The sequence below is a fragment of the Osmerus mordax genome, chromosome 12, assembly GCF_038355195.1.
Source record: "Osmerus mordax isolate fOsmMor3 chromosome 12, fOsmMor3.pri, whole genome shotgun sequence".
NCBI classification, from domain to species: domain Eukaryota; kingdom Metazoa; phylum Chordata; class Actinopteri; order Osmeriformes; family Osmeridae; genus Osmerus; species Osmerus mordax.
In genome coordinates this window covers 1,135,097-1,160,140 of record NC_090061.1, presented here as the reverse complement: position 1 = coordinate 1,160,140, position 25,044 = coordinate 1,135,097, and the positions used below count along the sequence as shown (strand labels likewise).

General features: G+C 51.5%; 1 protein-coding gene across 1 annotated transcript in view; it reads right to left on the bottom strand.

Moving 5' to 3' along the window:
- The window catches only part of limch1b (LIM and calponin homology domains 1b), a 75,790-nt gene that overhangs the window by 44,498 nt on the left and 6,248 nt on the right, over positions 1-25,044 (bottom strand). Inside the window, exon 2 of the mRNA XM_067247516.1 lies at positions 2,192-2,262. Within this exon, the coding sequence (XP_067103617.1) occupies positions 2,192-2,262 (71 nt within the window). The remainder of the gene's footprint in view (positions 1-2,191; positions 2,263-25,044) is intronic.

Here is a 25,044-nt window from a genome sequence, read left to right as displayed (position 1 = left end):
TTTTGATGATAGGATTTTCTCCCAGCAGAGAAGCGGAGGTGAAGAGATGGTATCTGTGTGTGACAGCTGCTTTGGATAGAGCTGTGATAAACTTCTGTCTTGTTTGTAATTCTGACACACGGTTCTGTTTGTTTATGGACAGTAAGTGAGGTTAGCTTTAGCAGAAGTCTTTCCCTCTTTCTTACACACACTCTCTCTTCTCTTCCTAAACATACTGTACACGCACACACATTCTTCTCCTCTTACACGCACTGCACACACACACACACACAATGACAGCATGTCTCCAACCTAGGATTACCCATCTGTTTGTGTTGACCCCAGTGACCCCCTCTATCATCTCCAGTGAGAGTCTGCCTCCTCCCCCCCCTCCCCCCCTCTCCCCAGGGCTGTCCTATCAGCAGGCCCCTCAGTAGAACATGAGGAAACACTCCATAAACATCTCAGATTTACAGTCCCCTGCAGAAAGCAGCAGGTTGTAAAGTACATGCTGTGAAGCCTGCCCCCCCTTTGTGGGGCCACAGATGGCTGATAGATGCGAGACCCCTCTCCAACACCCAGGCTCCCCCACCCTGGAGGCTCCAACACCCAGGCACCCCCACCCTGGAGGCACCCCCACCCTGGAGGCTCCAACACCCAGGCACCCCCACCCTGGAGGCACCCCCACCCTGGAGGCTCCAACACCCAGGCTCCCCCACCCTGGAGGCTCCAACACCCAGGCACCCCCACCCTGGAGGCTCCAACACCCAGGCACCCCCACCCTGGAGGCTCCAACACCCAGGCTCCCCCACCCTGGAGGCTCCAACACCCAGGCACCCCCACCCTGGAGGCTCCAACACCCAGGCACCCCCACCCTGGAGGCTCCAACACCCAGGCTCCCCCACCCTGGAGGCTCCAACACCCAGGCTCCCCCACCCTGGAGGCACCCCCACCCTGGAGGCTCCACCACCCTGGAGGCTCCACCACCCTGGAGGCTCCACCACCCTGGAGGCTCCAACACCCAGGCTCCCCCACCCTGGAGGCACCCCCACCCTGGAGGCTCCACCACCCTGGAGGCTCCCCCACCCTGGAGGCTCCAACACCCAGGCACCCCCACTCTGGAGGCTCCCCCACTCTGGAGGCTCCCCCACTCTGGAGGCTCCCCCACCCTGGAGGCACCCCCACCCTGGAGGCTCCACCACCCTGGAGGCTCCCCCACCCTGGAGGCTCCAACACCCAGGCACCCCCACTCTGGAGGCTCCCCCACTCTGGAGGCTCCCCCACCCTGGAGGCACCCCCACCCTGGAGGCTCCACCACCCTGGAGGCACCCCCACCCTGGAGGCGTCCTTCCCCAGAAGGGAGCAGTGAGGTCTAATGTATCAGGTCTATCTGTCAGGAGGGAGAGGAGGGTCGTCCAGGCTGCCTCTAAGGGGCAGTAACATTTGACAGGAGCTTATCTTAAAGGAGGAGCCGGGTTGCTTTCTAGGCTAAGCTCTGTCCTCAGTCACTCAGGTTATATTTAACATCCCGGACCAAATATATCTGAGCGAGTCAGCATCATTATCAACTATGCATGTGCTGCAATGTAGGACATGTGATGTGCAGAGAAACCCAAACACGGATACTAACTTTACTGTACTAACCACCTTCATTGAGATGCATAAAGACTGAATGACCAGATGGTTAAAGAAAAAGAGGAGGGATAACCAGGCAGTGAGAGGGAATGAGGGATAACCAGGCAGTGAGAGGGAAGGAGGGATAACCAGGCAGTGAGAGGGAATGAGGGATAACCAGGCAGTAAGAGGGAAGGAGGGATAACCAGGCAGTAAGAGGGAAGGAGGGATAACCAGGCAGTGAGAGGGAAGGAGGGATAACCAGGCAGTGAGAGGGAATGAGGGATAACCAGGCAGTGAGAGGGAAGGAGGGATAACCAGGCAGTAAGAGGGAAGGAGGGATAACCAGGCAGTGAGAGGGAAGGAGGGATAACCAGGCAGTAAGAGGGAAGGAGGGATAACCAGGCAGTGAGAGGGAATGAGGGATAACCAGGCAGTAAGAGGGAAGGAGGGATAACCAGGCAGCAAGAGGGAATGAGGGATAACCAGGCAGTGAGAGGGAAGGAGGGATAACCAGGCAGTGAGAGGGAAGGAGGGATAACCAAGCAGCAAGAGGGAAGGAGGGATAACCAGGCAGTAAAAGCGTGTAAGAACCTACTCGCACAGCAGGATCCCGTTCTCCAGGCCTCCTCTGAAGTCCTTGTCCCCGAAGCAGCGTCCCGTCACCGCCTGCAGAGAGACAGACAGACAGATCAGTTCAGCATTCATGACATTACAGCTTTGCCCTTTTCACTTCAGGTATCGTTGGTCAAGAGATACAACCTGTACTGTACCCCCGCTTCTCTCTCTCTTTCTGTCTTTCTCTCTCTCCCCGTTTCCTCCAGTCCCCCTCCAAGCAGAGACTGTGGCACCAACACAACACCCTTGCACCGGTGAAGCTTCCAGGAGGTGTCCTCTCAGACACAGAATCCTACCCCAGCTGAAGGGGTATCAAAACCACGTCTTCTCAAACTGCTACATCCACTGTCCCGAGAAACGACCGTGTTCCCTCACCCTGACCGAGGTATCCTCGCTGCGGAGCTGTGCGGCCACGTCACACCTCCAGCCCCTCTCTTGTTGACAGCGCTACACTAACAAGCTTGGCTTAAGCTGCCGTCATCCCCACCATGCGCTACTCCCTGGAGGGTAATCAACACTGACAGTGGGGTTTAGCTGGTACTATGTCCCTGCTCTGGTGCTGCATGATCTGAGTGGCAGGGCTCTGGTGCTGCATGATCTGAGTGGCAGGGCTCTGGTGCTGCATGATCTGAGTGGCAGGGCTCTGGTGCTGCATGATCTGAGTGGCAGGGCTCTGGTTCTGCATGATCTGAGTGGCAGGGCTCTGGTGCTGCATGATCTGAGTGGCAGGGCGTCCAGCGTCCAGGTGAAGTTTATTGTTCAATGTTAAGCTGGTGGTTAAGAGAGCACTGTAACTGAACTCCAAGTGATCCTGAAGAAGGATCTTAACCTTCTCAACCCTCAGGAATCCTGACACGATAAACCTCACGCTCTCACACACACGCACTCACACACTTACAGTACACAGTCATGCACTTCTCACTCATACACTTACAGTAAATAATCACACACACACACACATACACACACACACACAGTACTCTACATACAGCATAAGCTACAAGCTCTTAACACCAATATCATAACAGCTTATTGAAATGATATCTTCTCACTCAAAATTCACTCTCAAAGTATTTCAGCACATAGTTAAGCATGGCCATTTTGAAAGTCCCAAATCTTTGGGTCTCACTCATTTGAAAGCCAAAACAATTAGGGGATTAAATTCGCCGTTTCTGTTTCCCTTTGTTTGCACAGCTGTGGGGGGGAGGGGGCAGAGATCTGCGCTGGCCGGCCTGGCGGGGTGTGAGTTTCTGTCAGCTCCTTGGCTCGCTCGCACTCCTGGATGGCGTACAACAGAAACTGACTGCTGTATGTCAGGGAGCGGAGCAGTATGTTGATCTGGGCTGCCTGCTGCTGATGGAAGTGAGAGTGTGTGTGTCAGTGTGTGTGTGTGTGTGTGCACCGGTGAGTGAGTGTGTGTGTGTGGTCTACGTGTATTTGTGTGTGTAACAGATCTGGCCAGTTTGCTGACACTAGGCCATTCAGTACTACTATTCACAGCGGTGCACGGGTTGTAAAGCGGCTATTGTTTAAACCATAAGCAAAACAAAAGGCTACTGAGGGTGGGGTCTGTTTACCTGTTTAAACACACATGGTCTGCATCATGACAATATAACTCATAACTGCCCCATTACACATGCTATCATGTTCAGCTGGATGACTTTTACTGTGGTATCCTGATCCAGCTCTTCTGTCTAAGTTGTTTTAACATCCACAGTAAAAGGCCTGACCTTGATTTACCGATGGAGCTCGATAAATTCTCTGGACGGAATCTAGCATCCCTGCGAAGTCTGCAGGCGTGAGTAATGACTCGCGTCAACCCAGCTGTCCATCGGCTTGTGCTAATGCAGATAACCTCTCAGTCAGGGTCTGGAGGGCACCTTCACATCGCTGGGATCGTCTGCAGAGCCTCACCCCACCCCTGACCGCAGCGGAGAGACAACCACACAGTCACAAAGTCCTCCAGCCCCCCTGACCCTCACCCCGCCTCTCTGTACCGCTGGCAGACCGACCGTTACAGCAGAGACCAAACTGGTAACAATTAGCAAGGCGACAATGGATTCACGGATGACATTCAGTAACCGATTCAAGTCAGCAAATGATTCACCAATGAGATTCAGCAGCTGGCTAACCGTTTTGATTCGTGTGTTCAGTTCAGCCCCAGCCAGTCCCAGGCTGCTCACGTAAACCTTAATGAGGTCCACTTCCGCGTCTGCAAGCTGCTACTTACTGGGCAGCCAGGGTGCAGCAAAATCCACCGCTTCTGGTTTTCTCATTACCTGGCCTGCTCTCTGGCAGAGAGGGTCGGTTCCTACGTACTCAGTAATCTGTCCACGTAGGTCCCAGGGGGGTGCTAGCCAGACGTGGCCCAGCGAGGGAGAGGGGATGCTGGGTCCCGGCGGCTGGGTCTGACCCCTGGGCCCACCACACCCAGGGTGAGCTCATGCTGGGCTGGCTACTGAGAGCGGAGGGTTGGATCTCTATCACAGCCCTCCTCTGGCTAACCGGGCTCCTGTGAGGCCAGGAGGAAGTCTTAGTTACGCGGCCGTAAAAACAGAGTTAGCGGGGCGCCCCCGGTAGCTGGACATATGAGTGTGCTTAACCTTGTAGGCTGAGGCCTTATCACAGCAGCCTGGGTTGGAGTCCTTGGATCTTTGCTGCATGTCTCCCTCTCTCTTTCTCTCTCTCCCTGCCTTGTCACAATTTACTTGTTACTTTATCTGTCCATTAAAGCTTGAAAAATGCCCAAATAACAAATCTTAAAAACTGAATTATCTGAACACTCAGCTAGGGAGGGTCACATTGGGTTTTGAGGCCTCAACACCCTATCAGCTGGTCCAATATATCACTTACTGAGTCTACATTAGCAACAGTCCAAACTTCAAAAGGGCTCAAACCAGGGTGTCTATCCGGTCTAACAGCGTCTGTGACCTGTGTAATTACTCCATGACAGGCTAGTAATTGTGTTTGGTTCAGCGGACAACTTCTCTCCCCTCCTCTCCACTTTCCAAGGAAAAAAGGTGAAACAGAGGTGAGGCCCTTACCCTCCCCCAGACAGAGGTGAGGCCCTTACCCTCCCCCAGACAGAGGTGAGGCCCTTACCCTCCCCCAGACAGAGGTGAGGCCCTTACCCTCCCCCAGACAGAGGTGAGGCCCTTACCCTCCCCCAGACAGAGGTGAGACCCTTACCCTCCCCCAGACAGAGGTGAGACCCTTACCCTCCCCCAGACAGAGGTGAGGCCCTTACCCTCCCCCAGACAGAGGTGAGACCCTTACCCTTCCCCAGACAGAGGTGAGACCCTTACCCTCCCCCAGACAGAGGTGAGGCCCTTACCCTCCCCCAGACAGAGGTGAGGCCCTTACCCTTCCCCAGACAGAGGTGAGGCCCTTACCCTTCCCCAGACAGAGGTGAGACCCTTACCCTCCCCCAGACAGAGGTGAGGCCCTTACCCTCCCCCAGACAGAGGTGAGGCCCTTACCCTTCCCCAGACAGAGGTGAGGCCCTTACCCTCCCCCAGACAGAGGTGAGACCCTTACCCTCCCCCAGACAGAGGTGAGGCCCTTACCCTCCCCCAGACAGAGGTGAGGCCCTTACCCTCCCCCAGACAGAGGTGAGGCCCTTACCCTCCCCCAGACAGAGGTGAGGCCCTTACCCTCCCCCAGACAGAGGTGAGGCCCTTACCCTCCCCCAGACAGAGGTGAGGCCCTTACCCTCCCCCAGACAGAGGTGAGGCCCTTACCCTCCCCCAGACAGAGGTGAGACCCTTACCCTCCCCCAGACAGAGGTGAGGCCCTTACCCTTCCCCAGACAGAGGTGAGGCCCTTACCCTCCCCCAGACAGAGGTGAGGCCCTTACCCTCCCCCAGACAGAGGTGAGGCCCTTACCCTCCCCCAGACAGAGGTGAGGCCCTTACCCTCCCCCAGACAGAGGTGAGGCCCTTACCCTCCCCCAGACAGAGGTGAGGCCCTTACCCTCCCCCAGACAGAGGTGAGGCCCTTACCCTCCCCCAGACAGAGGTGAGGCCCTTACCCTCCCCCAGACAGAGGTGAGGCCCTTACCCTCCCCCAGACAGAGGTGAGGCCCTTACCCTCCCCCAGACAGAGGTGAGGCCCTTACCCTCCCCCAGACAGAGGTGAGGCCCTTACCCTCCCCCAGACAGAGGTGAGGCCCTTACCCTCCCCCAGACAGAGGTGAGGCCCTTACCCTCCCCCAGACAGAGGTGAGGCCCTTACCCTCCCCCAGACAGAGGTGAGGCCCTTACCCTCCCCCAGACAGAGGTGAGGCCCTTACCCTCCCCCAGACAGAGGTGAGGCCCTTACCCTCCCCCAGACAGAGGTGAGGCCCTTACCCTCCCCCAGACAGAGGTGAGGCCCTTACCCTCCCCCAGACAGAGGTGAGGCCCTTACCCTCCCCCAGACAGAGGTGAGGCCCTTACCCTCCCCCAGACAGAGGTGAGGCCCTTACCCTCCCCCAGACAGAGGTGAGGCCCTTACCCTCCCCCAGACAGAGGTGAGACCCTTACCCTTCCCCAGACAGAGGTGAGGCCCTTACCCTCCCCCAGACAGAGGTGAGGCCCTTACCCTCCCCCAGACAGAGGTGAGGCCCTTACCCTCCCCCAGACAGAGGTGAGGCCCTTACCCTCCCCCAGACAGAGGTGAGGCCCTTACCCTCCCCCAGACAGAGGTGAGGCCCTCTGCCTCGTTGTCCTGGTTGGAATGTGTCCCCGTGCCTGTCCGTATTGTTTCTCAAACAATCACACAAGATGCCAGGTTTTTTCCCGCACTTCCATCCCTCTGGACTCTATCCCAGAGTCATTCCCATGGACTCGTATCAGAGTTCACCGGCTCCATCACTTTGTTATGATGGCAGGAGAGAGGAAGGCTCACATGGAACAAAAGTGCATTAGCACACTTAAGTAAGCAGAAGAGAACGTCTTTCCTCTCCCGAGCTGGGAAACTCTGGTAGAATCCTTTGAAGAGGACATTTAAAAAGACCCCGATCTCTTTGATGACTAGTGTCCTAGATATGAAGAGTGTGGGAAAATGTTTGTCCCTCAGGAAGGTTGAGTTTGTGACTCAATTCTTCATGTATTGGAACTGTGAGTCTGGGAGTCAGATGGCTGAGCGGTGAGGGAGTCGGGCTAGTAATCTGAAGGTTGCCAGTTCGATTCCCAGCCGTGCCAAATGACGTTGTGTCCTTGGGCAAGGCACTTCACCCTACTTGCTTCAGGGGGAATGTCCCTGTACTTACTGTAAGTCGCTCTGGATAAGAGCGTCTGCTAAATAACTAAATGTAAATGTCTAAATGTAACTGTCCGCCCCCTGAGCCCATCCAGGCCGGAGACAGTACAGGAGACATTCCTCTGACCCCTGACCCCGTCCAGGCCGGAGACAGTACAGGAGACATTCCTCTGACCCCTGACCCCGTCCAGGCCGGAGACAGTACAGGAGACATTCCTCTGACCCCTGACCCCGTCCAGGCCGGAGACAGTACAGGAGACATTCCTCTGACCCCTGACCCCGTCCAGGCTTGAGACAGTACAGGAGACACACTTTCTTATTCTGTAGCAGCACATCATCAGTCTCACCAGACAGTTTCCAAAGAAGCTAAAGATAGAACACACTCTTTTCTGAAACAAACCGCATAGCCACAGTTCAAGGAATTTTGGCAAATCTATTTTTGCAAACAACGGAATCCATGGCCTGAAATGTAACATTATAACATATAAATATATAATAACATACAAAAGACTATAATTCTGTACCTGCAAGAGCACATTCAGTCGTAAGTCCAATCCGAAAAACTTCTCCAGGCCAACAAATCCCTCATCAACAAGTTCCAGAACGTTCTAGAACAGAAGATCGTCCCTCAGTATGAAACATGCGATACAGGGGCCCTCCCCTGAGTCCCAGCCAATCAAAACAGGTATATGACCTGGCCGTGGGGATCTCTACACTACCTGTGTCTGGGTAACGACGGGCTGTAATTGGAGGTTTGGAGAGCAGCAGGATTCCTTGACTGAGGGGAGCGTAAACACAGCTTGCTGTCAGCCCCGGGGCGAGGAGCGAGGTGCGAGGAGCGATCTGGACGGCGAGGAGCGATCTGGACGGCGAGGAGCAGACAGCTGTTCACTCCAGCTTTACTAAACATAAACACAGGCGTGTGCCACGGCCCCACACTTCTTTATCGTTTTCTATGAGATAACAAAAGTATTTCTTTCAGGCAATGTTTCATGCTTTATTGGATGGTTTTGGGTGAAATGTGACAGGAAAGGCAGGGAAAGAGAGGGGGGGGGGGGCATGCTGCAAAGAGACTGGGCTGGACTGGGGCTCAGGCCTGTATGGTATGCACACTTACAGCTAAACGCCACCCCACACTTCTGCCACGCTGTCTGTTTGAATCCACACATAGCATGACGCCAGGTCCATGAGCCAGTTGTGTCGTTAATTCTTCTACTAACTTCTAGGAGGTTTTTGATCCGGTTAAGCTCTTGTTTTTATAGATAATAGGTCATGTGTATTGTGGATCTACTGGGTACAGAAGAACTGAACGTGGTCATGTCATAACCTAAAAAATGAAGTGTATTAAAAAGCACTTTTTTGTGATGAAGGGGAAAGAGGGGGAAATGTTAAAGGGATATGTATTGCTTTGCTATGAAGTCAGAGAAAGCAATGTAAAAATGAAATCAGAAAAGCCATTTTCTAACCCCTGACAGTCGACATGACAAAAAACTGCACGAGAACACAAGCACAAACTGCCAAGTTTTGACCAATATTAAACTAAGATAGAATCTCCCCTTGGGCTCAGAACAACATGCAGTAAGGCCAATGTGATACACAAGTCCCACAACACTAACATCAGTATATTGGTAATATCTGAAAACAGTAGTTTCATGTTGGGAGGCCTCCCAGTAGGGGTCATTCTGCCTGGGGTCCCCAGGGGTCAGCCAGGGGTCACCAGAGGGTCAGCCAGGGGTCACCAGGGGCGTCTCTCCAGGACCTGTCATCCAGACCTTTTCACACACTGCCACCACTTCCACTCTCAGAGGCCCCAAGCCTGGCTCCTCTATTGTGAGGCTGGGCTGCAAGCCCGGAGCATGGGGACACTGTAGACCCGCGGTGGGGAGGAGAGGGGGAGGAGGAGGGGAGGAGAGGGAGGAAGGGGGGCTGGGAGAAAGAGGGGAGAAGAGGTGGAGGCAGAAGGGGAGGAGAGGGGGAGGGAGGAGGGGAGGAGAGGGAGGAAGGGGGGGTGGGAGAAAGAGGGGAAAAGAGGTGGAGGCAGAAGGGGAGGAGAGGGAGGGAGGAGAGGGGAGGAGAGGGAGGAAGGGGGGTGGGAGAAAGAGGGGAGAAGAGGTGGAGGCAGAAGGGGAGGAGAGGGGGAGAGGAGAGGGGAGGAGAGGGAGGAAGGGGGGGGTGGGAGAAAGAGGGGAAAAGAGGTGGAGGCAGAAGGGGAGGAGAGGGGGAGGAGAGGGAGGGAGGAGAGGGGAGGAGAGGGTGTTGCAGGCAGCTACTGTGCCCAGGGCCGTTGCTGAGGGAAAACAAGGTGTTTAAAGTTTTAACTGCAGCGAGCGAGGACACCAGATGAAAACCTACCACCTTCCCCCTCCGGCCCCAGAGGCTGCTGGGAAAGCGGTTGGCGGAGGCCGAAAGATTCTGGCCTACTTTCTGCTTTTAGCACTAGCCCAGTGTGCTATTCTGACAAGGACTCTGCCTGGAGAGGGTGGAGGGAGAGGGAGGGAGGGTGGAGGAGGGAGAGAGCTAGCCTCTTTAGATACAGGAGAAGTATCAAGACTAAGACTTACAACTCGAACAATCACAAGCACATGGGCGGAAGAAAAACCGCTTGGAACATGAATGGAAGTTCCATTTCTCTGTCTGCAACCACAATCCCCCCACAAGGCTTGTGGTCTCATTTTTCAGTTAAAGGTCAACGCTGTTTCACTCTCTTCCCCCAAAAGCCACAAAGGAGCTGTCCTGTCAAATGAACTGGTTTCCACAAAACTGGGGAAATAATTAGTTTTTCCATTTCTTTATAAAGCATCTTCATTTCCCATGTTTCCCCTGCCCTGTTCCCTTCAGCTGAAGCATACACCCAGCGGAGGAGGAGAGACACATCCCTGTAGCCAGCAGAGCTAGCCATGAGCTAGCGATACACAGTCATCACACTCGCTCCATCACTACGAACAGACAGCCTGCACTATCTGTAGGGAATGTGCACTGCAGAACAGGAGGCCATGTACCCCCCCTCCATCCATCTATGCTGTTAGTTCAAGATGAGGCCGAGGGTTTGAGGACTTGGCAGAGGCTTGCCAGATCTGGCCTCTCTGTTCTCCAACCTGCAATGCAGAGCTAGACAGTAAATCTGTCTAAATGTGTCTGAAACGTGGAGGTCAGAGGGATGTGGAGAGGAAGACGGCCAACTGAAACCCCCAACGGGACGAGGCAACGAGACAGCATTAGTTCATGTTGTTTAATTGTAACTTGTTTAACTACATGTTCTTATGGTTCTTCCCTTTGGCACTTACTTTGGTTGTTCACAATGTGTGCTTCATGTTTTGGCTACTCGCGATGTTTTTTGGCTATCTTGTTGTTATGATCAGTGACCTATGCACTTTGTAAAGCTCTCTCTTGGAAGTCGCTTTGGATAAAAGCGTCTGCTAAATGAATAAATGTAAATGTAAAGCAGGAGAGACCGCCTGCGGGAGAGACCGCCAGCGGGAGAGACCGCCTGCAGGGTAGGTAGACGATCATACCGAAACACACGGTGAGATCACACATCCAGAAATGTACTTCATATAAAGCCTAACGCAGAGCTGCCAACTCTCACGGTTTCGGGGGGTGCTACCAAATCTCACGCCAAGGTTTTTGGAAAAGTTGCCCTAACTGACTGGCGGAAAGTCGCTAGAAAAGTGAAAAGTTGCTTAATCTATCGCTATTGTCGCTAAAATTGGCAACACTGTTTATCGGAAAACATTCGTATTGTCGGTTAACGTTTACACGGTGAATAATGAGCACCCCCTACCAGCCTACTCATGCCAGAAAACACAAACAGACACACACACATCTTTCTATCGCATCAGGGTAACCTGGGAAGCCGACCAACATCAGAATGTGATTACAATCCTGTACTCCGAGGTTTTGGCGGGAGAGAAGCAGTTCTGAGGTTATGTGAACAGAACTGGTCCTCGCCCTAACAAAAGAATCCCAGACAGAGAACAAAGACCTTTTGTGAGGCGGAGATCATGACAGGTAATGACAGTTAATGGAGCGCAATTACCACAGGACTACACTGCAGAACCGGCGGTAAACCACAACAAAGGCTGGAAATCTCTCGCCAAAACCTCCAAAATGAACGGGTAGAGAAACAAGCCTCGCGATTGGTTTGATTGAGGCCCTGTTTGTGCTTAACCTGAGCCTTCGGGGAATCATGTGTCAGACTGCTAACCATGAATCAATGTTACAAGGTTATGTAATACCACAAAGAGACGGCATATTTAAGAAAACTACATATGAAACGTGGGTCCAACCTGGAAGGGTGTTAAGAGATGGGGTTCTATGAGCAGAACAGTGTTGGGAGAGCGGTTCTCCTAGACTGGCACAGTCCCACTACTGTCATTAGGACCACACCACAACCCTGGGAGACTTGATTACTCTGAGATTATGCTTTCTGTGGAAATTGCAAAAGGGGGGCAGAGAGATATGAGAGGGAGAGAGGGGGAAGGGAGAGAGGAGAGAGAGGGAGAGAAACGAGAGAATGATACAAGAGCGTGTCAGCAGAGATATCAACATAATCAAGCTTGCTGTGTTATTAAAGCGGTAAAGTGGGGTTAAGATAAACTTAGTGCAATAGCATAAGAGCATTATTTGTAGTCTATAAGACAAATGTGATGTTGCAATGTTCTCCTCTGCTTCAGCTGTGACATGAGTGGGTAACACTCATATGACAACATTACCTTAAGCAGGGAGGAGAAGTGAAGCACAGTACGTCTGGATTAAGTTCAGCATCCCTATACTTCAGAAGGACTTTATTCTGGAAACTTTTTCCAAAGCCCACAGCTGACTAGGCCAGAGTCAACTTCAGCTAACAGTTTCACTGATAGAGATATAACTTCTGTTTATTTTCTGCAATAAGGTAAATACAGATGATGCGGTTAGCACACACACACACACACACACACTATTTTATACACACACACACGCTACCACACTCTTTATTGAACACAAACAGGACACACACACCACACATAAATAATAAAGTGACTGGGGTTTGAGAGCATAAAACCAGACTGAGGTCAATATGAAAACCAGCAGATTTACAAACCAGCGCTACGCCATAAATCCTCAACTTTATGGCTGTAAAACACATGCATATATGTACAAATCTTCCTTTAATGTTGTGCAAAGCCAAGCGGGAAGCCTCTGGTCAGACTGTGAGACTGTTCCACCAGTGAGGAACACAGGAAACCAGGCAGGTAGGCTGCTCTCTGTCACGACCAGGACAAGTCAACCTTCTGCCTGTGTGTGACCAGTAGCAGCTAGCAACACACACATATGCTAACCTTCCAGCCCCAGCAGCAGTGTGTGTGTGTCTGGTGTGTGTTAGTCTGATGTGTATCGTTCCAGTTTCCCAAGCTTCTCATTACATTTGTTTAGACTACAGCTTAGTGTTTGGTCTAAAGTGCTGGTGTGTTAAAAGCACTTGGCTAATGTGTCAGCATCCAGACACTGCCCCTCTGGGGGAAGAGAGGAACACAGGGGGGTGAGGTGGCAAAAGAATGTATCCCCCTTTGCCACCTCTATAGTGACAGAGTGCCTTCCAATGACAGGATCTTAGCACTGTGCTTCCAATGACAGGATATTAGCACTGTGCTTCCAATGACAGGATATTAGCACTGTGCTTCCAATGACAGGATATTAGCACTGTGCTTCCAATGACAGGATCTTAGCACTGTGCTTCCAATGACAGGATATTAGCACTGTGCTTCCAAAGAGTTGAGGTTGCTGACAAATGTGCTGACATTCATAAAACACACACACACACAGAGATTCTGGGGTGGGTTGAACGGCAACAGTGTCAAAACCTGGGCATAACAGCAGCTCGACACCTCTTCAATGTAGGCATGAACACACACACACCACACCACACACGGCCGCTCTCTCCACTTGCTGTGGGAACCACCAACGTTGCCTAGGTACCCTTACATAACCTCTGCTTGCTCATGCTGCAAGCCGCCTCCACCAGCTGATCTACCAACACACGGACCCTAGCAACACCACGGACCCTAGCAACGCCACAACAGCTGATCTACCAACTCACAGACTCTAGCAACACAACTACAGCTGATCTAGGGGGGTGGGGGGGGGGGGGGTACAGCAAAGCTGTTTTAGATGTTACACCTCTCTCCCCAGGGAGCAGTGGACCAGACCTGATGACTCCAGCAGGGTCCAGTCCAGTCTAGTTCCTAGACAGCAGACATCTGGTACGGCAGACATCTGGTACGGCAGACATCTGGTACGGCACAGTCACGTGCTGCTGAAAATACTCTGCTGTGTAGCTCCCCCGTGGGCTGGTGGGCTGCTGAACAGTTAGCCTGTGTCAAGCACTCAACGCTACTGTGTCACAGGGGTCAGAGTCGCCTGTCAATATCTCTACACCTCCCAAACACTGATTTAGCCTAGCTGCCTCTAGAAGTTACTGTTATTGTCCTAATCCTTGATAAATTACATATGAATCCAACTCCACACTGGAAGTCTCACAAAATAATATACTGCACATTTTACAGCCTTGTCTAACCACCATTTATCATACAGTCTCCAGGACTTAACCCAGGCCAACATCATATCAACATTTCTTGTCATGACCAGTTCCTGTGAGCTGCAGCCCAGAGGGACTTGCAGCTATGCTGGCTGACAGAGAAGGGTTAGAGAAGGCCTCTGACTGGATCCAGGTCTTTTCCAGCCAGCGTGGTCAGACCAGCGCGATCAGACCAGCATGGTCAGACCAGCGCGATCAGACCAGCGCGGTCAGACCAGCGCGGTCAGACCAGCGCGGTCAGACCAGCGCGGTCAGACCAGCGTGGTCAGACCAGCGGTCAGACCAGCGTGATCAGACCAGCGTGATCAGACCAGCGTGATCAGACCAGCGTGATCAGATCAGCGTGATCAGATCAGCGTGGTCAGACCAGCGTGGTCAGACCAGCATGGTCAGACCAGCGTGATCAGACCAGCGTGATCAGACCAGCGTGATCAGATCAGCGTGATCAGATCAGCGTGGTCAGACCAGCGTGATCAGACCAGCGTAGCGAGGGATCTTCTGTGAACACAAAAAGTTGGTCCTTGCCTGACGCTAAGGCGTTGTCACGCCAACTGCTGAAAGGGAGGAAGCTGCAACCTTGAAGCAGTGTCCTTGATGCTGCTAAATCTGGGTGAGTGACGACCAGCCCTGACACACACACACACACACACACACACACACACACACACACACACACACACACAAGTCCAGTGTCAATCATGGACTCATTTCCACCCAGGAAAGTCTTCTCACTACACATGAAGTCTGAAAACTAGACATCAGTCAAGAGTCAAATAAACCACAGGCCAACAGAGTTAGCTACACGTAAGCTACACTCACATCCACACACACACACACACACACTCTCTCTATCCTCTTGGCTGTCACAAGCGACTAGCTCCCTGCTGACGGTGATTCAGTACGACGCAGAGAGAAACTTCAGACGGGGAAAGTTTCCAGCCCTCCACAATCGTTCCCTCAGTAGAGGGGGGAAACCCCCCCCCCCCCTCTGGGGAACAGGAACCCACACGACACCCCGTGGACAGCCCCGCGTCAACAACAGCCAAGGGTCAAAGTTACATCACTACACCCTCTCCTTTGACCTAGCTCCCTTAACACGTTCATTTGATCCATGTGTGCTGCTTAGGTGCCGCTAACATGCTAACATGCTAGCTGACAGGTTAACAAATTCATTTTGATCCATGTGTTCTACCTAGCTACCGTTAACAGGTTAACTCATCCATTTGATCCCTGTATGCTATCTAGCTGCTGCCTACATGTTGGCTGACAAGTGAACTCCTTTATTTGATCCATGTGTGCTAACTAGCTGCCACATACCGCGCAGACCACCTCTCCAGACCTCAGAGGGCGACTACGATCTTGACACCCGCCCATGTGTCAATCAAACCTGAACCACACTGGCAACAATGACAACTGCGGTACATCACCCTGCTTGTCAAAATAACCGAGAGCTATAGCGCTGTCAGAGTTAGCACGCAACACTGTCCTCCAGTCTAGAAACACAGGCAGGAGGAGACAGTAAAGAGCCCTGGAATGATGTTCTCCCTCAGGGCATCATGAGCTGCTGGACGCCAACAAACTAAAAGACTTTTCCAGGAATTGGTAAAGATATTGAAAAAATAATAACCCAACAAGCTCAAGTGAGATATAGTGGAGGCTTGTGACGAACGAAAGACAACTGGAAAAGATTGGATCCAGACGAGGCAGCAGGGGAGAGAGCAGGCCGAGGCAGCAGGGAGAGAGCAGGCCGAGGCAGCAGGGGAGAGAGCAGGCCGAGGCAGCAGGGGAGAGAGCAGGCCGAGGCAGCAGGGGAGAGAGCAGGCCGAGGCAGCAGGGAGAGAGCAGGCTGAGGCAGCAGGGGAGAGAGCAGGCCGAGGCAGCAGGGGAGAGAGCAGGCCGAGGCAGCAGGGGAGAGAGCAGGCCGAGGCAGCAGGGGAGAGAGCAGGCCGAGGCAGCAGGGGAGAGAGCAGGCCGAGGCAGCAGGGGAGAGAGCAGGCCGAGGCAGCAGGGGAGAGAGCAGGCCGAGGCAGCAGGGAGAGAGCAGGCCAGTTCTGGCTAGCTGGTCTGGGTCCTGCCTGGAACCAGCATCACAATCAGCTGAATGAGTCTATTTCCAAAGACGAGTGTGTGACAGGGTGAGGAGGGTTACTGTGACAGGGTGAGGAGGGTTACTGTGGCATGGTGAGGAGGGTTACTGTGACAGGGTGAGGAGGGTTACTGTGACACGGTGAGGAGGGTTACTGGGTTACTTTCCTTTTTTCCTTGAGGTGATTCACAAAGCACATGCTCCGTTTGTCCCTGGCTGCGCTCCGTAGATGAATCACCCGGCACTACGCTGAAACACCTGACAGAAATACCCCGGATCTTACAGGCATGCTACATGCACGCTTGCATGTAATTAGAGCCTTGATTCAGCTTGTGCAGACCACACACACACACATGCACACACACACGCATGCATGCACACACACAGACTCTCAGCTGAGATCAATAGAGCTGGCCCACATAGACTGACCCACTTACAGCCATGTGCTCCTATTGTCCGGAGTCTGTACCTACAGAGAAATCTCTCAGCAACACCGAAGACCAGCAAACCACACAGACAAGTTAGGGTTAAATAACCAGTATTTACTATACATGGGTTAATCTCATAAGAGTGGACTTATTTGTACGCTCAACGAGTAAAACACACACTCCTGGTATTAAATGAACAATGAAAGATGGTGTAGGTAATGTTGTTGAGAAGCACTTTTTGTCAAATTTGCTGAAATAAACTTCACATTTTGTTAGCAACCAAAACATTGACGGTAAAATATGAAATCAATCCGACATCTGTGGGCGTCCATACCACAGGTTTTCCTTCAAGATCTCTTTTTTTGGAACTCCAACTGCCAGATTGGGCATCTACCCTGCCCACATCCCCACCCCTAAACCCCGTCTCCAGGCTGGTTGATAAGTCCCCCTGATTAAACAAGTGAAACTTCCTGTTGTGGATCTTGACGTGTTGCCCTGAGCTGGATATTACTATTCCAGCCTGCCCGGCCCATTTCCACCCTGATTAGACATTAGAGCAGCGCTGGGCTCAGTGGCTTAACCCCGCTCCCCCCCACTCTCCCTCGGGCTCCCCTTCCTCCCCTCCCTCCCTCTTCCTCCCCAGAGACGGGGAGTAAAATACTACATTACTGTACTTACGTAAAGTAGTGTATCTGGTAGATACACTACTTTACTTCAATATTATTTATTGTTATTGCGCACCTTTATTCATTTCCTGTTTAGTACGCACAACAAACGTGAGCTTGCCTACGAAGCTACTATGGAGGAAGGCAGGAGGCAACAAGAAAAATATTTGCTCATAAAAAGTTTTTTTTAAAGGTCATGTTGAGTGAGAAAAAAAAGTTTCCAAAGGTAGAAAAAAAAGACAAAAGTTTTGAAAGTTGAAAAAATATTTTTGAAATGTTTTTATATTTTTCCTAATGGTTGAAAATATATTTTCAAAATAAATAAATGAAATAATAATAAACATAATTGATGAGTACTTGACGACTCGACTATATTCTACCTCTATTGTCCGCTCTGCTGTACTCTGTTTCAGGCTTCTCTGTTCTCCTCTCACTGTGTGTGACAGTGTGTGTGACAGTGTGTGACAGTGTGTGTGACAGTGTGTGTGACAGTGTGTGTGACAGTGTGTGTGACAGTGTGTGTGTGCATGTGTAGTGTTAGAGACCTCCCCAGGCATAACCAGAAGGCCATCACAGAAATCCAAATCAATGCAAACAACAAGAGGAGTAATTGGATACATGCAACTGTGATCATGTTAATCAATACTTTCTCAGTTCCCAACAACTCGAGTGTGTGGAGAACAGATGGTTTCAAACTGAGGAGGAGGTGGACTTTATCTGCCCAGTGAGCGTAAGACAGAAACAGGGAGAAGGTGGACTTTATCTCCCCAGTGAGCGTAAGATAGAAACAGGGAAGCTTTATGACATCAGCTCACATGTCTGTCACTAAAGGCTGCTGTGATTCACCCTCCCCCGTCCAGCCTGACTGGAGCAGCAGACCCAGCAGGTAGAGAAGAACCACCACAGGGTCAGCAAGGATCGCTACTGGGCCACTGTCTGGCTGCAACAACAGAATGTATCCAGGTAAAAAGACCAGCTGAAAGAAAGAGAGAGACTGAAAGACAGGGCAGGAGGGAGAGAGAGAGACTGAAAGACAGGGCAGGAGGGAGAGAGAGAGACTGAAAGACAGGGCAAGAGGGAGAGAGAGAGACTGAAAGACAGGGCAAGAGGGAAAGAGAGAGGACAGAGAAAGAAAAACCCCAGTCTGATGCAACACAATGTTCTCATAGAAGTCTGTCTAAGAAGCTGGAGCAGGATAGCTCCACACAGCCACTCTTTTGTTACCCCCCTCCCCCCCCCCCCCTCCCACCCCTGCCCCCCCCACCCCAAATAGAAGCAGTAGGAGCCCACCCCCCCAGGGATCCCCCCTGGTCCTTGGTGGCACAGAATGCCCCCCTTTCAGAGAGCCCGTTACCCTGGGGTGTGTGGTTACAAATCCCCATCCCACAACCTCCTTCACCCCCCCCAGCCCCCATCCCCCCCCGGCCCCTCTCCCCCCTCAGCCCCCACCTCCCCCCGGCCCCTCTCCCCCCCAGCCCTTTCACTCCAGGGTAACCAGAGACTGGACACCAACGTGAGGATGACTGGAGGACTGAGTCTGGGGGATGAGGGAGTGGAGGAGAGTTTTGAACTTGGACTTTTCAGGGGTCATGTAGATCTGCCGTAGTTTGGGCATCTCATCCTCTCAGCGAGTCGTTAGGCTGCAGAAAGGTTCAGAGCTAAAAGCTCATTTTCAAATTTTCACTTCAACCCAGCTGATGAGAATATCAAGGAAGCCAAGAGAGCAGGTGAGATAAGCCAATAAGAGAAGAGAACTTGACCCGCTAGGCCCCAATATCGACGACCGCCTGCTAGAGATGAGCGACCTCGCCATGACCCACCGGGACGATCTGACGCCAATGCCACATCAAATAGTCCCCAACGACAGAGCTGGTGAAGGGGCTCATTCAGGGTCCTAATGCACGCTGAGTTTATGGCGCCAACGTCTTTGATGGTCACTTAAAGAGATTAGAATGAATTTACATTTGCTTCACGTGTGTGGGGGTGGGTGTGTAAATGTTTACCTTCTCCAGGACAGGAAATTCGAAATTCAATCTGAACCGCTTTTGTTAATTGTGCAGATTGAAGGAAAAGGACCCAGTGCATTCAGAGACACAGTAAACATGGAATCACAGCTTCTGACCAGAGGAAAGTCACAGGGAGACCTCATTCCGCATTGGGAATCTTAATTCCTGTTTCCACGCTTCCTAAAGTAAGTGTTTCCTCACACACATCAGCAGTGTCACCACGAGAAGGACAATGTATTTTTTCTTCTTTTGGCCGACTATTAGAAACCAGAAATACATTTTCCTTCCTCTAACCGAGCGATGGAAACCCCAACACGGACATGTCACTGCAAGCCAGGGAGTCAGGTGGCTGAGCGGTGAGGGAGTCGGACTAGTAATCCAAAGGTTGCCAGTTCGATTCCCGGTCATGCCAACTGACGTTGTGTCCTTGGGCAAGGCACTTCACCCTACTTGCCTCGGGGGGAATGTCCCTGTACTTACTGTAAGTCGCTCTGGATAAGAGCGTCTGCTAAATGACTAAATGTAAATGTAATGTAAGCCTGTCGGCTCTACAGCAGACAAGTTCACAGCAAGCAGAAAGCTCCCAAGAACACCAGCGTGAGGTGAATAACACACAGGAGCATCAGTGTGTTTAGAGTGGCACCTCTAACACACGTTAACAGGGCTTTCCCCGTCACGCTACAGAAAGACACCAGATGCAGCAGCGTCACAGCCATCTGTAGGTGGAGGTTTACAAAGAGGAGCTATCATTACATTTAGTCATTTAGCAGGCGCTCTTATCCAGAGCGACTTACAGTAAGTACAGGGACATTCCCCCCGAGGCAAGTAGGGTGAAGTGCCTTGCCCAAGGACACGTCAGTTGGCATGACCGGGAATCGAACTGGCAACCTTCGGATTACTAGCCCGATTCCCTCACCGCTCAGCCACTTGACTATCATGTTGCGATGAGGGACATTTTGGGGGACCAGGGGGGACGAAGGGGGGCAGGGAGGGCAGCCAGCATGGCCATGGTCTCTCATGGAGGCTGTGGATCCAGGGTGAGGAGGAGTCCAGCTACCTTGCTCCATCCCCTCCAGACGACCCGACAGAACAGCTGATAAACACAGTGGTGGGCTGAGTCCCATGCGTACGACTGCAGGGCCAGAAACAACAGCCAGTAAATAGCGTTCCTCTGTCCTGGCAGTGCAGCGTGAACATCTGAGGTTAAAACAACTGGTTTTGAACCAGGAACATCTGCTACGAGTAGCTTTTCTCTGCATGTTTACGTAAGTGATTACTACTAGCATTGACACATTCCTGTACTACTTTACTGGATTCATGTTGTTGCAACACACACATACCAGCGTCAACACACAGCTACAGTCTCATGACAAAAGCTTTCCAAAGCCGTCTCTCCAAAGCCTGGCATTGTGTCATTGTGTATTTAGAGTCCATAGACTCCTCTCCTTTATGCCCCATGTAAAGGTCCATAATGTCTACTGTACAGTGTGCTGGCTGGTTCAGGGTGTGTTCAGCCAAAGTGTTTCAGAGCAGAATGAAGGAGAGGATAGCCCGCAGACCTCACAAAGGATTACTTTCATCGGGGAAGGAGCGAGGGAGGGGGAGAAAGAGAGGAAAGGCAAGATTACTGGAAAGGCAGGATTATCTCTGAGTTACAGAACACTTGTTTTGGAGGGAAAGTGTGACGAAGACGCCCAAGAAAACATCCATGTGTTTTTGTGTCGTTTAGTCACACGGAGAGGAGCGCTGATGACACTCAGTTGATGAACAAGCAAATGTTTATCCTCCCCTGCCCTCCCTGCCTCACCTACCTGCCTCCCTGCCTGCCCTCACTGCCTCACCTACCTGCCTGCCCTCACTGCCTCACCTACCTGCCTCTCTGCCTGCCCTCACTGCCTCACCTACCTGCCTCTCTGCCTGCCCTCACTGCCTCATCTACCTGCCTCTCTGTCTGCCCTCACTGCCTCACCTACCTGCCTGCCCTCACCTCCCTGCCTGCCCTCACTGCCTCACCTACCTGCCTGCCCTCACTGCCTCACCTACCTGCCTCTCTGCCTGAAACTTGAAACTTGTTTGTGTATGGAATAAAACGTTTTGTAAAAAAGGTTCTGAAAGGTTGAAAAAAATATTTGTGCATTTGGGGGGGGGGGAGGGGGGGGTATCTATGATGCAAGGTTGCATCATAGATAAGTACTTGATGAAGACTTTACTATACTCTGTGCTCTGCTTTACTCTGTTTTAAGCTTCTCTGGCACACACACAGACACGTGTGGTCCACCAACACAGACAGGAATCTGAGGGAGCAAAGGTATGCTTCAAAACGGAGATTTCCATAATTGAGCCACAGAGAGGCCTCTTGGTTTCCTAGTTATGTTCCCTCAGAAGGCTTGGTCATAGCGACTTAGGCCCTGCTCACGTTACATAACCAACTAAGGAGCAGGAACCACCGGTTACATCAATGAACCACTGAAGGGTAGTTTCAGTGAAAGCAAAATATTAAAATAAACATCCAAATATGCAGGGTCAGCCCACTCATTAAAACATAACTTTCAAAAACTGTTCTCTTCAGTGATTTAAAGTGATAGCGATCGTCCAGGTAATACTGTTATGAACGCTTTTATCGCACAACAAAGTAATCAAAGACATTCTGGCAGTTAGCTTCACCACTCACTAGACCAAACCTCAACCTTGTTCACAGCTACAAGTTGCATTAAAACCAGGTTCAGATGCGAGAGCGCTTTGAAAAGCTAGCTCGGAATGTTGAGTCTATCCCGGCTCTGGAATTTGGGGATTTTAGAAGGCGTAGTTCTAGTTTCAGTCAGTGCATTTCCAGGTTTCACCAGAGGGGAACAGCAGCTTAGTTAGAGGGTCTACAGGAGGCTGGAGGAGGACCAGGCCTCCTGCAGGAGCAGCCACTCCACCCCCCCAAAACAGAGAGGAGCAGAGGGATGGATTAGTCAGGATTAGTTAGGAGTTATCCTCTCCAGCTACCAGCAAGCCAAGGAGGATTTTTACTGGTTCCAACCTTACTCAACAGATAGGCAAACTCTCCTAACTTTAGTCAGAATATAGACTCTTGTTTTGTCATGTTGACAGATTTAAATCTGTCTGTCTGCTAGTCTTTCAGGCATTCCCCTTGCTGTGGGAAACAGGGAAAAGTAGCTCAGTGATCGTTAAGATGTTTCCATTTCCATTTGACTTGTGGGGCAAACTACACTGTGTATATTTGGATTAGACTCCAGAGCCAGCTGCTAAACGCCCCGTGACAATTAAATTGTAGACAGCGCTGAACAAATACCCTGAATGGATCGCTGGGCTGGTCGCAGGCCAGCACCAGACGACCTGAAGAGACCTCCGTCTCTGACCCTGGGTGAAAGGACAGCTGTACTGTTACAGCAGAACAGAACAACGCGCCTACTGTAACCCAGTAACCCAGCTCAACACCCCTCACCCCCAGGAGGCAGATGGGTGTGGGGGGTGACATGGATCCTTTCACCATCGTTCCTGACAGCAGCCAGACCCAGATTGAACGGTTCAGACGTGTCACCAGGAAGGGATAAAACATGTTTCATTAGCTGAACATGTGAGGGTGATTGCAGGAGACGTCTTGGCGTCGGGTTGGGAAGAAAAAGAGAGGGAGGGGAAGGAGGGATTGGGAGGTTTAACCTCAAGGCCTGAGGCTACAGCTCTCATGCAGACAGCCCTCTCACTCAAAACAGCCCTCCTCTTCAGTGATCACACTGTGAGTACATATTCTTTAGCCCTGCAAATATGCAACCTGGGAATATTACACGGAACGAGGTTTACAACGTAACATCTGCAGCTCGCTATATGCGTTTGGCGGGGGTTCTATACCTGTCTGTCAACACACGCATGATTCAAGACAGTACTTGACCTGTCATACAAACGCAAGAAGCAAAGCATCAGGACAATACACCAGGGAAACCAACAGGGAAGTGTAGCTAGAAGACTTACAGCTTAATGGTCCTGCTTTCTTGTAGCCGACTGTAAATCCCTCTCTCCCCCCTTGAGACAACGATCTGAACTGCAAACAGGTGGGACTGCCCCACCCCTTGGAAGAGTCCTTAAACGCTTTTCATTTGTGCCCAAGAGCTTCACAAATCCTCTGCAAGTAAATCAACCTTACAAGCGGGACTTTTAAGTTAGCTAATTAATGCCACGACCTTGACAGGAACATTCAGCTGGACTGTGAGAATGCAGATGTTCTGTAGGTCGGGGAGTCAGATGGCTGAGTGGTTAGGGAATCAGGCTAGTAATCAGAAGGTTGCTAGTTCGATTCCCGGCTATGCCAACTAAAATGACGTTGTGTCCTTGGGCAAGGCACTTCACCCTACTTGCCTCGGGGAGAATGTCCCTGTACTTACTGTAAGTCGCTCTGGATAAGAGCGTCTGCTAAATGACTAAATGTAAATGTAAATGTGTAGGTGGCGGTGGTATTTGTGCAGACACAGCAGGTATGTATTCTTGGAGACCTTACTAATATGCCAACCACACTATCTCCAACAATAGGAAACCACTGAACCAATGGCCCTCCTCCATTTTCACGCATCTAGTCACCAGTCTTAACTTTTTCAGGACAAAATGGGTCTAGTGTAAGACTTGGAGAACACCCTGGGGATTAGACGTCTAACAGTCAGAGAACAGAAGGAGACTAAACTAGACAAACATACGTTCATTCTCATGCTAATAACGCCTAATGGTTTGAACTGAAAAGCAAACCGAATGTGAGGTGAGTCACGTTTGAATGGGGGGTGAGGAGTGCCTCGCCGTGATGCTGGTTAGAAAGAGACCCCCCATCCTCTCACAGTTTGAAACTAATCAAACGTAAGATGCTCTTCACGAGTCAAACCACACCGAGGGAGTCAAACAACACCAGCATGCTAGCCCGCTAGCCACCCTGCAAAATACAATCCACCAGAGCTACAAAACGACTTCAAAGAACAATAAGCATGTGTGTCCTAAAGACAACACCTCATCCATGTAAGGTTAACCTTCGAGGACGACACAAGCGGCGAGTATCTCAGAGGAGAGCAGCATCGTGCCCCAGCGCGATGTCGCGGTGGTCTTAAGCCATGACAGCCATGACCCGGCACAGCCATGACCCGGCACAGCCATGACCCGGCACAGCCATGACCCGGCACAGCCATGACCCGGCACATGCCTGTCAGCTGAAGCCTGATTGTGCCACTTTGCAGGCCTGGTGACAGGGTGCATTGTTGTTTGGGGGCGACCAGCTGGGGGGGCGGTGTGTGTGTGTGTGTGTGTGTGTGTGTGTGAATGGGGTGGGACGAGGTGGATTCAGGGGTGTAGGAATGCTGGGGTGAGTGGGCAGGCATTGAATCGTGAGTGTGTGTGTGTGAGTATATGAGTGTGTGAGTGCCCCACACAATGGTAACCAGCCCAGCTCAGCTCTGAAAGGCACCATTCATGGTGAGCAGTCATCATTTATGTCTCTGGGCCCGTTTGAGTCTCACCATCCAGGGGATTCTACCAAAGGGGAGCTCCCTTCTCAACATAACCCAGGCGGGTTCAGACCGAAAACTAATGTCAATCAAACATGAAACTTGTTTTAGAAACCGAACCACATGGAGCGGTTTTAGAAGGATGAAAAGAGAGAGACAGAGAGAGAGAGAGACAGAGAGAGAGAGAGACAGAGAGAGAGACAGAGATAAACTGAGAGAGAGACAGAGAGAGACATTGGCACCAAAACTATCCACGACAGTAATCTAATAACCACTAAGAACAACTAAGTTGAACTTGAGGTCATAAAAGCAAAACGCCTGCAGGCCTCATGTAGCTGGCACCTTTAGCC